The sequence below is a fragment of the Zootoca vivipara genome, chromosome 3, assembly GCF_963506605.1.
Source record: "Zootoca vivipara chromosome 3, rZooViv1.1, whole genome shotgun sequence".
NCBI lineage: Eukaryota > Metazoa > Chordata > Lepidosauria > Squamata > Lacertidae > Zootoca > Zootoca vivipara.
Window position 1 is genome coordinate 105,910,813 of NC_083278.1, and position 15,218 is coordinate 105,926,030.

Below are 15,218 nucleotides of genomic sequence, written 5' to 3' on the forward strand. Positions count from 1 at the left end.
ACTGACAGCTCATGTTAAACTAAGACGGTTTTAACGAAGCAGTTGGTTACTCTATTCAAATCCTTTACCCAAATTACGCTTTTATTCCCTCCAACCCACCCCCCCATTCAGCCTCATCTACACTATAACTGGGGATTCTGCTAGAAGCCTCTTTTCCAACCCTTTGCTGAGCTTTTGTCCTGCAGCAATGCCATGGAAATATTCCCTGTAATACTCCTCCTACCTGTCAACGTTCAAAGATGTTCCTCACTTCTCCTCTTGGCGCTGCAGACAGGCCTTTTCTCCCTGCCTTTTCAGCTTAGGTTGGCTAGTTCAAGAAGGCCCAGCAAGTCTTTGGTCACTGTGCCTCTCCTCCTGCCTCTCAGGTCTTCCTCCTCCTCCTTCCTCCCCAATCCTCTCCTTCAGCTTTTTTCTTCTTCTGGCTCTCTGCTGACCAGTGCCCGGCTATATATACACTCCTCTGGTCCAGCCCCGGCCAATCATGCGGTGTAACTGAAAATTCTAAACCTGCACCCACCAATCAAAAGACGCACACCTTCTATCCTTCATTTGCATTCCGAGAATTTGAACGCCAACCCTTCCTCACAGCTGTCAGTTAAGGCCCTGTTCAGCCACAGTTAAACCAACTGCCGCCGGACCAGACAGAAAACTTCCCACATAAATGTACGTTCGGAATCAAATGTTGGGAATGCCTTACACAATGCATGGGATTTCTCAACAACAGGGTCCAATAAATTCTGAAGGGCACCGTGGTGGCTATTATTAATCTCTTTATTAAATTTTTGCACCACCTTTCATCTGTAGATATCGAAGCAGTCCACAACATAAAAATTCAAAAACCACAAATCATTAAGCTCTTGCCTTAGACTGTTCCAAGTGCACCAGTTTCTGGTGTCTTTAAATTTATTTATTATTTATAATGATTTTATTGATACATCAGGACAACAACAACAAAACAGAAGAAAAAATATATATACAGCAATAAAAAGATATTAGGAATTAGATAATGACAATAAAAGTTACAAAAGTAACAAAATTTGTTTATTATTATATCTGTTTGTAATGGGACGGGGGTGGCGCTGTGGTCTAAACCACTGAGCCTCTGGGTTTGCTGATCAGAAGGTCGTGGGTGAATCCCCGTGACGGGGTGAGCTCCTGTTGCTCGGTCCCAGCTCCTGCCAACCTAGCAGTTCGAAAGCACGTCAAAGTGCAAGTAGATAAATAGGTACCGCTCCGACGGGAAGGTAAACGGCGTTTCCATGCGCTGCTCTGGTTCACCAGAAGAGGCTTTGTGATGCTGGCCACATGACCCGGAAAAACTGTCTGCAGACAAACGTCGGGTCCCTTGGCCAGTAAAGCGAGATGAGCGCCACAACCCCAGAGCCATCTGTGACTGTACTTAACTGTCAGGGGTCCTTTACCTTTTTATATCTGTTTGTTAAACTTACAGCAGGTCCTTCCTTCGAAAGCAGCTGAGGGCACCAAACATATCTGAAATAAAAACACAATTAGAAATAAAGTAAAGATGTATTTAAAGAAGGTTTGTGGCATCTAAAAACAACAGATCGTAACAAAATCATGTTTCTGGACAGGCCTGCCAAAACAGAAAAGTTTTCAGTAGGGGTCTAAATCAGTGTTTCCCAAAGTGGGATTGCCTGGGAGTGCTAAGGGGTCACAGCGGAGGCGGCAGGGGGACACTGGAGGTGTAAATAACTATCAGACTTTGGAAAGCTGGTATCACTGGATCAAATTCACCCATTTTTTAAAAAATTAATTAAACCACTGCACATAGTTTTAACTGGATTTTGGATAAATGTGCAACAGTAAGGGTTACTGTTTTGAATTTTACCATGTTATTATTTTCCTTCGTGGGTCGTGGAAACCGCTATTCTGAATAATGCATTTTGTAGGGTACAGGGCAATAGGGATGAGTTAATGGAGTTAAGTGGCCCGGAAATCTTTGGGAACCACAGGTCTAAAAGATGGAGCTTGCCAAACGCTGGTATTGGAAACCTGACCCCTTTCATGGAATCATAGAATTGTAGACTTGGAAGGGACCCCAAGGGTCCTCTAGTCCAACCCTCCGTAATGCAGGAATCTCGGCTAAAGCATCCATGACAGACAGCCATCCAACCTCCAAGAAAGGAGAGTCCACCATTCCACTGCTGAACAGCTCTTACTGTCGGATAGTTTTTCCAGATGTTTACTCGGAATCTCCTATCTTGTAGCTTGAAGCTGTTGGTTCGAGTCCTACCCTCCAGAGCAGGAGAAAACAAGCTTGCTCCCTCTTCCATGGGAAAGCCCTTAAGATATTTGAAGGTGGCTTTCGTTATCTCCTCTCAGTCTCCTCTTTTCCAGGCTAAACATAGCCAGCTGCAGAAAAGCCTGCCCAAAACCTCTGGAGGGCATCAGGGTGGGGTGGGGTGGGGTGGGGTGGGGTGGGGTGGGGAGGCACTGGTCCCTCCCGTTTCTGACAAGACTTTATTTTCCTCAGGTAAGAAGCCGCAGCCACTCAAGCTATCCAAGAAAAGGAATTACGTCAGCACGTTCCAAAGCCACGGCAAGGCAAGTCCAGGGGGGAGCGATTTCCCCGTCCCCAACATTGACCCCAACAAGGACCATAACTACAGTGCTAGCAGCGTGGCCTCGCAGCGCTGCGTGTCCCCCTCGAGTGTGTCTTCCCTGTCGTCCGTCGACGAGGTCTACGAGTTTGTCTCCGAGGCCAGCCGGGTGGGGAGCGAGGGCAGCGAAGGATTCCACAGCGAGGTGGACACGGACGGAGACGACCGCGAAGAGGACGAGGACGACCCCCTGGCCGATAGCGGCTACACCTCGCAGCCGTGCCTCGCCGCCTCGGACAAGGCCCAGCCTCGCAAGAAAGCCCTGGAGGAGCTCTGCCTTGAAATCGACGAGGAACTGAAAGAGGCGGCCGGGTCTCTGCTGCATCTAGCCGGGATGAGCCCCTGTCTAGGCTCCCTCATAAGTACTGCAAAGACCCATAGCCAGAAACGAAGGAGAAAGAATGACGTCACGGCCTGAGAAGTGTGTTTGGGGGTGGGGTGGGGTGGGGAGAAGATACGTCTATCAATAGAGATAAATGCATATTTTATTTTTTAGCGTGGCAATACTCCTCTACTTTTTACCCTTCACAAGGGAGATCAAAGCCATAAAAGGACTTTTTGTTCATGTATTTTTATTTTCACAGATTATAGTTTTGCAATTTGTTTCTTTTTCTAATTGCAAAAGGGGTGGTTTTGAAGCATTGAAGAGCGGATTACAATTGTGCAGAACAGGTGGGGCGGGGGAAAACCAAATCAACCAACCAACCAACACAGCAGTTCCTTCCCGCTGATCATTTTAGCAAAGTTGAATATTTGAGTTTATTGGAGGAGTGGGTGCCATTATCTCTATCATCTCATACCTTGTACGTCTCTTTGGCTTTGGAACCTGGGGGGTTCATTTGACCTGTCTGAGTTCATAGGGCTCTGCGCAGAGAACAGGGCAGCCCACCACTGCAGCTCACCATTGGCTGTACTGGCAGGGGGTTGATGGGAGTTGTAGTCCAACAGCATCTAGAGGGCCACGCATTCCCCGTTTCCTCCAATGGGAGTGAAGAATTGTGCCTTGCTTCCTAGCACGCCTGTTCTGCAGTGAGGCCTGGTGTTTGTATGTTATGGCGCATAAAGTCCAATGTGTAGCCTTCTCTAATTTTTAGAGAAGTAGTTCTCAGCCTGCATAATTTTTGGCCCTCCAAAATCAGTCGGTGGAGATCAAGCGGGAAAAGGATACATGGACTGTCTCCTGTTCCAGATTGACATGCAATTCTAAATCCCAGGTGGGGCTGAAAGTGGAGGGAGGTGCATTGGGAGCAGGAGAATAAGCAGGCGCAATCCTGCCCCCTCTCTCTGTGCCCATGGGCTCCTGTCTCTGCCGGTTCTAGAGCCAACATGGTGCTCTTCCAGTTTTGGACTACATCTCCCACCCTCCTTGATCAAAGTCCATGCTGGTTGGGGCTGATGGGACTTAGGAGTCCAGCAAGAACGGAAGGGCATGGAGTTGACTATCCCTGACCTGAGCTAAGCTGTGTGGCTGGTTCTGACATCTTCACATGTTCTGATTTAAGTATTGAAAAATGCAGGATAAGGTCTGTCAGCTTTCAGCTTGGCTTCCGTTGTTGCGTAATTGTCTCATGTGCAAGTCGAGGGTCTGGAATAACCTGGATACTAGACAACTGCCATTGTGGGTCAGTTATCGATTGACTGATCTCTGCAATGATAACACAAGGAGGGTGTTGGGAATGCAACATGTAAACATGGATGTTTTTGAGACTCTAATCTTGAAATGTTAATCTCCACTCTTGTCCTCACCTTCCTTGAAACAGCACAAAGTAAGGAGCTGGAGGAGCTGGTTCCTTTTCTTGTCTTTCTTGTCTTTCTTTCTCTTTCTTTCTTTCTTTCTTTCTTTCTTTCTTTCTTTCTTTCTTTCTTTCTTTCTTTCTGTTATTATATTTTAGATCTTCAGCGCACACTTTATTTGCAAACCCAATTGTCTTTTGGTCTCGATATCCAGATAGAGTGAAAAATGTTGACTGCTAAAATTGTAAATGACTGTTGCACAGAGAACTTGTAGTTACATGTTCAGGTGAAGCATAATGAAATGGGTTTCTTTTCTTTTTAAGGTTACTGTGGTTGATACTGGCCTACTTCTCACTGAGGAGAAAAAGCTTGTTCTGGACTGTACCATTTTAGGTTACAGGTGAGGGCACACACAATTGATTACTGTTCTGCGTGAAACAGAAAACCTCAAATAAAAAACTAGATGTCCAGGGGAAGGACTCTAGCCCGGCTTTCTTCCTGACATCGAGTTCTTTTAAATGTACAAATTCAAATCGCGGTGCAGCTTTACACTGTGTGAGCCCCCACCTGCAGTCAGAAGCAGAACCGTCCAAACAGAGCTGGCAGCCTTAATGAGGACTAGGTTCTTGAATGCGTTCTTACTCGACTTGGAAGACCAGCCTTTTCCCCCCTTCTCTTCTACTGTGTGCTTCAGTTTTGCACTGTATTAACCAAGCATCCCTCAAGAAGACAGTATATAATACGCAGCCTTAAAGGGCACCATTTTCTAAACGTGCGCGCAGAGTCCCGCTCTCTCCTTAAGACTCTGAGAGGAGCTTAGGAAATGCCTGCGGTTGATGGTTTGCGGTCCGTCCCATCTTCCTTGGGGAGCAGTGACCGTTGGAGCGAAATCCCGACTCCTGTTAAAATCGGCGGGAATTTTGCCACTGTCCGTGCAGCCAGAACAGCACCTTTCTTTTTATCTGTTATTGCAGCAATAATATCCCCTCCCTTGTCAAGTGTCAAGGAAGCCCAAGAGCTCTGTGCTTGCTCTTCTGCCAACACAGTATTCTAGCGCATGCTTAAAATGTAACGTGGGAATGGTAAAATGCGCCTGTGAAGCTCTGAGTGCATGCATTTCCACGGGAACCCTTTGTGTATTTTACCATTCCCACGAACCATAACACGGGATGTTTGTGTCCTCCTGGGTCTTCTGTGGCGGCTGCTGTCTTGTTTGGCTGCTGTTAGGAAGCTTGGGGGCATCGATGCCTGAATGGTGTGGCCAGTCTGCCATCCAGGGGCAGGTGTGTAGTCCTGTCTAGACCTTTTGCTGTTCCTGGCACTTGTAATGATGAGTTTTGGAGTTGGAGGGAAGGACCCACATGTATACTCACCATGGATCCTGCACCCATGTCCTGTTGGGAAATGGCCCTGGCTGGAGTGAAATGGTAGCCTGGAAGTGGATTGTCACGGTGCCACTGGAAAGCTCTCCCATGTCAGTCCCACCTGAGTCTCTCCAGGGAGGCACAGTCAAGCTCTTACCCCACTCCCGTTCCTTTCGGTGGATGCTTGTACAGGAACCATTTCCGCGAAGTGCGCCCTGTGGTTCCGAGAACCCCTTGAGCGTTCTTTTGCAGCGATCAAAGCATTAGCGTAGCTCATTCTGCCTGGCATGGAGGGTCAGCTTGAAGTGCCATTTTTTAATTTGTTTCCCATGTTTCCGAGTGTCGAGCAGTCACGAGCGGCCGGTTAAGCAAACCTTGCCCCCCGTTAGCAAAACGCTTCCAGGTTGGCAGAGAACGAAGGCGGGAAGCTAAACTTCTATTAATGCCGCAGAGCTTCTCTGGCTCCTTGGTGACTAAGCCAGAGGTAGTCAAGAGTTCGAATTTCACTGCCTCTTCATGAACGCAAGCCGCCTTATACACCTGGTATAAACTCTGCCAGCTTAATAATTCTTGAAACCATTCTGTAGACGCCCCCCCCCCCATCCTTCACGCCTTCCGTATGTCTTGGGCTACCAGTTCCATTGCTCCTGACCATTGGCCATATTGGCTGTGGCTGATGGGAACTGGAGCTCAACAAGATCCAGTAAGCATCCCATTGGCTACCCTTGCTGTGGACTTTCAATGCCCTGGGCTGGAATCCAGTGAACCCAAAGCAAGGCTTTCTCCCAGCTCCAGACCTTGACGTAGTTTGCTGGATCCCAACTACTCTCAACTGCATAATCTTGTCAAGAGATTCTCCCAGCGTAGGCCTTACGTTTGCAAGGATTTATGTAGCATTCCACCCCCTCCCGGAATTTCGGAGGAAATCTTTCGTTCAAATGGTAGTAAACTGTAAATGGCTCTGCTCTGTAATCATGTTGCTAGTTTCTAGACAAAAAAAAAGTCTCTAATGCATGGGTGTTTGCACGCTCTCACCTGTTTGTACACCACTTTCCCTGATGTAAAAGTCTATAAACACCAATGGTGCCCATCGTGTATGTTGCCTGCTGCTTCTCTTCTCCCCAGAGGTTCTGATGGATTGGCCAGAACAATCTTCTTGCTGAAAAGCCCTTTTAGAGCCGTTTCCTGTGTCGCTGTTTTGCTTCCCAGAACTTCACCGCAACAAGTCAAACATGGGAAGGGTTTACAAGTGGGTCTGCCTGCAAGTCAGACATGATGCTTTGTGATTTATTTCTTTAAAAAGTTTATAGGTTTTAAAAAGAAATTGAATACTCTCAAAGGACATCTTTAAGAGATCCACTAGAACAAAAGAAAACAGAAGCCTGGCTTGGTAAGGCCTCTGGTGGGGAAGTCAACATGGTGATCTCTAGAAGTTCTTATTCGCTGTACAAAGAAGGTGTTCAGTGGACCTCTTTGTGCAGGCTGTTCTTAAGGTTGTGGTGCCACAACCAAAAAGGCTCTGCTCTAACTTTTGCTAGATCTGACCTCCAGAAAACAACACTCAAAGTAGAATCCTGCCTGCCGGTCTTTGGGTGGCTTATATGGGGGGAGGTCTTCCAGCAGATACGCTGAGCCGAGGCTGCTTGAAGACTCTGACTGCCATGCTTTCAAGGGTGCCCACAGGTCGTTTTGAATAACGTCTGTTGGAAGATTTTAGCAGAATGGAAACTAAAACAATTGGGAGCTTTGCGATCAGTTCATGTGTCATTGGGTGGGATTACCGGTAATTTGCAAAATATTTTACACTCAGTAGAAACTACCGGAGCTGTAGATTTGGCAGAAATGCAGAGAAAGAAAGGGGCCAATAAATGCTCATGTCTGAACTTGCAAATGGCTCTAGACGGACACCCTTCCCATGTCATGGCTTTTGCCACAGGTGTGACTTGTGAGCCCACCTCCTTGAGTGAAAAAACGATGTTCTACTAAGTGGTCTTGAGCACCTGCCACATGGGGGGTTGAATGTGAACTCATTGCAAATGGACAAGCTTGTAAATTAAGTGCAAATGCACATCTTTAAATCCCTGTATGTCGTATGTGCTGAAAAGAGGTGTCCCTCCCATTAACATTCGTCCAAAATAAGTGTTCAATAACTTATGTGATGTGGAATTTGTTTTTTTGTACTAATACAGATAACGATAGGGCTGGATTTTATTTATTTTTTAAATAATAAAAAGGACGTGTTTCTTTCGTTCTTGTGTATCTTTTGAAAGCCGGCAAGAACTAAATTCAGTTCCGGCTAAAATTGACCAGATTTCCAAATGAGGCTCCTTTCCCCTTAGAACTTGTTGGATCAGTCTTGTTGTCTTCTTACACCTGACCTCTTCTGTCTGCCATCTTTCTCTTCTTCCCTTAACCCCTGCCTCCCTGCCTACCAGATATTGGTGTGCGCAGAATTGTCCCCCCTGCGCCCTCCCTCTTTATTAGTGAAGTATCTAGTGTCACTTTTGTGCCGGGAAATGTGCTGTACTTGTTAGCCGTTTGATTAATTAGGTTTTCTTGATTTCCCGCGGACAAAGGCGGAGCAATAACACGGGAACATGTCCCCGTGGCATGGGAACAAAAGTTGAAGGAACAAAACCTCCGCTGCGAGTCCGAATTAAAGGGCTGAAACTAGTGGCAGTGTAATGATGTCGTCGTCTGGTGCTTGGGATCTGATGGGATGCATTTGGGATGACCCTGTATGCCATAACCCATGTTTTACAGCAGTCAAGCAGTGGACTAGTGCAGGCTCCCCAGTTTTGTTCCGCCTTGTTACTGTGTGGTGTCTGAAACGCTGTTTAGGGGTTGTTTCTCTCCAAACAAACCATTGCCTGAAGCCAAGGTCTGCTCTTGCTGTCTTCCTGATAGCGCCTTGTTTGGGAGTATCATACTATGGGCGCTGGTGTCGACACCATGGGATGCCAAGACCCAGGGCTGCCTGAGCTAGTGGAAGGTGTAGCAGCAAGGAACTGGGAGTCTGTCTCAGCATTCTGCTTACTCACAGTAAGCCATGGTCCATGGTGCACCCGAATGCTGCCCCTGGAAGGATGGGATTCTGCATTCCATCACTTCAACCAGTGTCATCCAACCTGCAGATGGGAAGTAGTGGTTTTTTTGTTTCGTTTTGTTCACGTTAAAACAATCACCGCTCCCTGCATGTAGGAAGTCAGCACCTTAGAGAGAGGTTTCTTACAATCCTCTTCCTGATAATGCTATGCGCACGAATCTTTTTTCATTTGGTGGGTGGGTGGGTGGGGTTTGGGGAAAAAAATCACACACACACACACACACAGAAACTGCCACACTCGCACCCCTCCGATTCCCACAGCAGCTTGTACACAACAGCTCTGCCATCCTGGGGCAAACGTGGTGTGAACAAGTATTTGCTCCCCAATTTTTCAGCATTGGAGGGTCCGTGAACCCTGTCGGTCTGCCACTGTAGCTGGGATTGTGTGCATTTCCTTCCCCCTTGGTGGGCTGATGTCAACCTGTGTGTCTTCCTATGGCAAGACTCCACACAGACCTCTGTTCCAGAAAACGGAGAAAAGTTTCCAGCATTTCCCTATCTCAGCTCTTTCCCATCTCACTTTTCTGTGGCGAAGTCCTCGCTTTCTTTGCATCCGGTTAGCTCTGGCGTAGCGGGGAAATACCCAATGACGTCTGGTATTTCTGAACATACATCCCTTCCTTGAAAATTTGCCCCTTCCCTGCAGGGCTGGGACTTTGACCCTCTGCTGTTCCCAACAACACAGGTTAGAATGGCCACAAGGCAGAAGCAAACGTTGGTAAAAAAAAAAAAGTATTGACACAGGTCCCTCGCTCATTGTAGTGGCAGGTTGCATACCTGTGCGTTTGCAGGTGCTGCTGACATTGCTAGCCAGGGCATGAAACTAAGGGCAGTTGTTCTCTAAATGCACCTTGAAAGGATGTTAATGCCTTTTTAATTGTTCAGTGGTGCTTCCTCTTTGTCATTTTGGCCTTTCCTGCCTATTAAAAGGCGCCGGTTTGCATACTGCCAACGGCAGAGTGCCTCTCTACACCTACTCTTTCTCTTCCAAGAATAGTTGAGTCCCAGGTTGCACCTGGATTTACAAGCCTTCATTTTGCCAACACGACATGCCCTTTTAATATAAATGTTTTGAATGAGAATTAATTGGTGACTTCAGAAGAAGTAACGTGGAACAGTCCTCCTTAGACTATACCGCTTTAGAGTGCAGATGTGTGTGGATCTGGCTCATAGAAAACCAGCTCGTCTGTGAGAAGGCTAGGCTACAACCTTTATCCTTGACATGTGAGCCTTCTGCATGCAGGGAGTTTGTGCAGAGGTCATTAATAAATCCTGCCACCCCCGCCCCTTATGTTCTGCAGTGTGCAGTCCCTGAATGATGGTGCCATATACTATTTCTGTCCATGTAGCTCAGCTTTTAATTACCCTTGATTTTTTTATTGTTGCTATTATTATTATTGTTGTTGTTGTTTTGTTGTTGTTATTGGTCAGTTCATAAGACAGGCTAATCTAGCCCTATCAAGTCAAAAGGATGGACGAAACCTTTTGTTTTGTTTTGTTTTGTTTGGTTGCCACTGTAAGGGCAGGAGCAGGTAGATCTTGTGGTTCAGCATTGGCAAGATCTTTTGGGAGAAAAGAGCTGCTACCCGGTGGGGACACGAAAGCGTTGACAGTGACGATGGCAGCATACATGAAGATGTACGTTGATGGTGTGTTAGTAGGGGTGGCACCCGGCTGTTTGTGTGAAAGGAGCCTCCCAATTTCAGCTACTCCCATGCAATGTATGGGACCACTCACTCTTCTGTTGGACTCCACTGCCTTGTTGCCACTAGTAGGGAAATTTGTGTGGCATAATGATTTGGGGGTGAGGAGTTCACAGGCAATGCCATTGGCCGTGGCAACTCCGTGCCAAGTGTACAAGTATAGTTCTGATGTTCAATAGGTTTGGGGAGTTTCGGGTTGCTTCCCCCCCCCCCTTCATGCTTTTTAAACTTTGTAAATGAGTTCAAATCAGCAGCAGCAGGGGGGAGATGTTAAACGTTCCGCTAAAGATTGCCCTGGAGAGGTTTCTGGAAGAGGGTCGCCCCTACTTGAGATAACAACTGCCGGCTGTGCTGTGCAAATCTTTAGCTCTTTCATATTCCAGTGCTTAAATTATAGCTTCCAGGAGAATTGCAGGCAATCCTTTCTAGAAAGAAAAAAAAAAGCCCAACTTTTTGAACTTGTATGGTTTTTGCAGCTTCTTTGTTTGGCTAAATCAAGCGCTTTGGTTACAGCAAAGAATGCCCCGCCATGCTAATAATGGTGTAGTCAAAATATTTATTGAAAAAGAAGAGTAGAGTATTTTTTAAAATATTGTACCTGCCATTTATTGGGGGGGAAATCGCATTCTCCACAGCTTAACTGCCAGTGCCAATAAAAGCTCTGTTTTTAGAAATGTACATTTCCCCCCAGACTTAAAAGTGCATAATTTAAAAAGTATTATGTTGCCATCTTACAGTGATATATGAAACCCTTTACAATTGCCAATTCATTGTAACTATTATTTATTGAAGAGGTGGAAATTGTATGAATGCTTTCGGATCAAAGTAACTTGGAGTTCTTTCTAATGATCCCCATTCACCTGTTTTCTTAGAATTTACTTAGAATAAAACTCTGCCAGTAGATTAAAAACACCGTTCTAACCCCTTTATACCTTGAGCCCAGTTGAGTAGCTTGCCTGGTTTAAAGACAATTTTACAGATATTTTAGTTTTTGTATGCTAACCTCTATTAATTGAAATGTTTATGGAGTTTATTTTTACCAAAGAGATGCAATTCATTATGATAAAAGTATTTCAAAATAAACTTTGTTTTATAACATTCTTGAGTGATGTATTTTGTGGGTGCCATTACAAGAGAACAAGGGAGGTTTTTCATGGTGAGTTCCAGCACCTCTTTTTCTAGTTAAAATAACACTGTGGATAGACAAGATTGCAGAGCTTTCTACTTTTGAAGACTCGTTCCTGTTAATTCTGCATATTTGACACTTTGCTGCTCGTTTTGATTTACAGTCATACCTTGGTTGACGAACGCCTTGCAACTCGAACGTTTTGGCTCCTGAATGCCGCAAAAGTGATTGTTCCGGTTTGCAAATGTTTTTTGGAACCCAAACGTCCTCTATGGCTTCCGATTGGCTGCAGGAGCTTGCCTGCAGGAAGCTGCACCTTGGTTTCCAAACGTTTTGGAAGTTGAACGGACTTTCGGAATGGATTCCGTTCAACTTCCAAGGTACCACTGTACTAGGCCATGGTGTGGGACTGGGAGTCCTGGGAACCACAGAATCATATGATCACAGAGATGGAAGAGGCCCCCAAGGGACATCTTGTCCAACCTGCAATGCAGGAGGTTTCTGCTTTGGGTTCCAGGATGGATGGATGGAAGGCAGGATAGAAATTTAAGCGAGGGAGCGATTAACTAAGGGGAACCCCTTGCCTGTCCATTGTTTATCAGGCAGAGGCTCAGAGAAAGTTCTCTTTCCCATGCGCCTCTGCCTAATTCTCCTTTTCGTTGGAACAAATAATAATAATAATAATAATAATAATAATTATTATTATTATTATTATTTATACCCCACCCATCTGGCTGGGCTTCCCCAGCCACTCTGGGCGGCTTCCAACAGAAAAATGAAATAAAATAATCTATTAAACATTAAAAGCCTCCCTGAACAGGGCTGCCTTCAGATGTCTTCTAAAAATCTGGTAGCTGTTTTTCTCTTTGACATCTGATGGGAGGGCGTTCCACAGGGTGGGCGCCACCACCGAGAAGGCCCTCTGCCTGGTTCCCTGCAACTTGGCTTCTCGCAACGAGGGAACCGCCAGAAGGCCCTCGGAACTGGACCTCAGAACGATGGGGGTGGAGACGCTCCTTCATGTATACTGGACCGAGGCCATTTAGGGCTTTAAAGGTCAGCACCAACACTTTGAACTGTGCTCGGAAACGTACTGGGAGCCAATGTAGATCTTTCAAGACCGGTGTTATGTGGTCTCAGCAGCCGCTCCCAGTCACCAGTCTAGCTGCTACATTCTGGATTAGTTGTAGTTTCCGGGTCACCTTCAAAGATAGCCCCATGTAGAGCGCATTGCAGTAGTCCAAGCGGGAGATAACTAGAGCATGCACCACTCTGGCGAGACAGTCTGAACCCTTAGCTCTCAGTTCTCAAAACCTCTCAGGAAAAGGGGAGGGGCAGCCATCTGCTTAACTTCAAGGAAGCATGTGGGCTGGTGTGCTTGCTGATGACATTGGGATCAAGGCTGAAACCACTGCTGATGCTGGTATCTCCACTTAGTCAAGGAACAGGCAGCTCCCTGCCCTTCAATGGTCTTGCCATCTGCTTGTCCCAGAACAGTACAATTCTAGTGTAAATCCTCAGTCACACACGGAAGTATGCCAACCCCCTGCAATGCAGGAATCTCAATGCGTGGTTCCCTCCTCCAATTTGAAACCCTACCGGACCCTGCTTTGCTTTGCAAACGTGCCCGCAGTTTTATTGTTGCATCACAAGATAGTTGTTCCTCTTTAGAGCGGAAGTGGGGGTCGTTTTTTTTCAGCCAGACCACCACATTCCATCGTAAGTATACTTCCAAGGTCTGTATGCCGGGAGTCAGAGGCAAACATGGGAAAAGGAAGTGAACAAGAAGAGATGTGACTCTTAACATCTGTGCAGAATGCTACCTTTTAGCCATGTCAAAGTCAAGAGGTGCCTAGTAAGAACATAAGAGCTTTCTGGATCAGGCCAACGATTCATCTGGTCTATGGTCTTGCTCTCAGAGTGGCCAACTAGATACCTTTGGAAAGTCTGCAAGAAGAAGAAGAAGAAGAAGAAGAAGAAGAAGAAGAAGAAGAAGAAGAAGAAGAAGAAGAAGAAGAAGAAGAAGAAGAAGAAGAAGAAGAAGAGGAAGAAGAAGAAGAAGAAGAGGACGAGTTTGGATTCGATATCCCGCTTTATCACTACCCGAAGGAGTCTCAAAGCGGCTAACATTCTCCTTTCCCTTCCTCCTCCACAGCAAACACTCTGTAAGGTGGGTGGGGCTGAGAGACTTCAAAGAAGTGTGACTAGCCCAAGGTCACCCAGAGCTGCATGTGGAGGAGCGGAGAAGCGAACCTGGTTCACCAGATTACAAGTCTACCGCTCTTAACCACTACACCACACCAAGCAGGACCCAAGCACACTAACACTCCTCCCATGGTTTGCAGCAACTGAATTTCAGGAAGATATTGCCTCCAACCATGAGAGCCGTATCCTCCATTAGTTTCTCCATTGTGTGTGTGCTGAAATCAGGGCTGGCCGGCCCATGAGGTGGTCTGGGGCAGTTGCCTCAGGCGGCGGAATCCTCAGGGACAGTGTCCCTGTGGCCATTTCCAGCAAGATCTTGCTGAGCTCTTGTGAGCCCTTTCTGCTGCTGATGCTGCTTCTCCTCACATCTCTGGAGTCCATCCAGGTAAATAAGGCTTGGGGTGGGGAGAGGCAGCACCATTTTGCCTGGTGGGGTCTATGGCTTGCAGAAGCCCTTTGTACTTCTTCTGACCAGAGAGAGAGAGAGCGAAGCTTGGAGGACTATCTGTGGGTCTCCTTTGCCCTGGAAAAACTGCCTTAGGAATCTGCAAGGTCCTTCCTTGGGAATTTCCCCTGGAACCTGTTTCAAAAGTAGTTGCCTTTCTTTGTAAAAGAAAATTTTTTGGAGCTCTTGTCAAGCAGTATGATGTCATCTCCACCCAATCATAACCTGCTTTGTGTGAGCAGAAGGTTGACTCTCTAGGGGAAGTACCCCGTGAATGACAGTAGCATCCCATGCTGCAGTTGCTAGGCAACTGAGCCAGCTTTCGGCAAGACCTAATTTTAAAGGGTTTAACTCTAGAAGAGCCAAGATTCATCGTACCTAGAGTGGTTTCTGGGAGGGCTGTTTGTGGATATGTTGTTGTTATTGAAGAAATGGTTTCGGGGAGGATTAGAACATTTGCTCTGTATTTAAATAATGTACACTAGTGAAATATTTACCCTTACATTGGGAGGGCTGGGAAGTCAGGCTGAAACCACTGTTGCATACATGCCCTGGCAAATTCAGTATGGAGACACATTTCCGCCCTCTACAATGTCCTTGTCAGTGAAGACTTGGCAGAGGCCAGATCTGCTCCCAAAAGGGGAGTGATATACTTTTCTTCCTAAGAGATGAAGGCAGCCATTTACAGACCCTCCAAGTGCCTCTATTTTCCAGGGACAGTCCTGGATTTATAGAAGCCGTCCCAGTTTCTGATTTGATCCTGGAATGTCCGGCTTCTCCTTAGGATGTCCCTGTTTTCATCGGATAAGTGTTGAAGGGCATGGAGTTACCCGATCCCTGAGCCATCTGAAGGCAGCACTGTATAGGGAAGTTTTTTTAAAATGTTTAATGTTTTGCTATGTTTTATATATGCT

The 15,218-nt window shown here is 46.4% G+C and overlaps 1 protein-coding gene across 3 annotated transcripts in view; it reads left to right on the plus strand.

The window, feature by feature from the left end:
• FOXN2 (forkhead box N2) overlaps positions 1 to 3,063 on the plus strand; it is a 47,531-nt gene extending 44,468 nt beyond the window's left edge. For all 3 annotated transcript variants that reach the window (XM_035111073.2, XM_035111074.2, XM_035111075.2), the window contains exon 6: positions 2,495 to 3,063. In XM_035111073.2, coding sequence (XP_034966964.2) covers positions 2,495 to 3,039 — 545 coding nt within the window. In that variant the 3' untranslated portion in view covers positions 3,040 to 3,063. The remainder of the gene's footprint in view (positions 1 to 2,494) is intronic.
• The last annotated feature ends 12,155 nt before the right edge of the window (positions 3,064 to 15,218 follow it).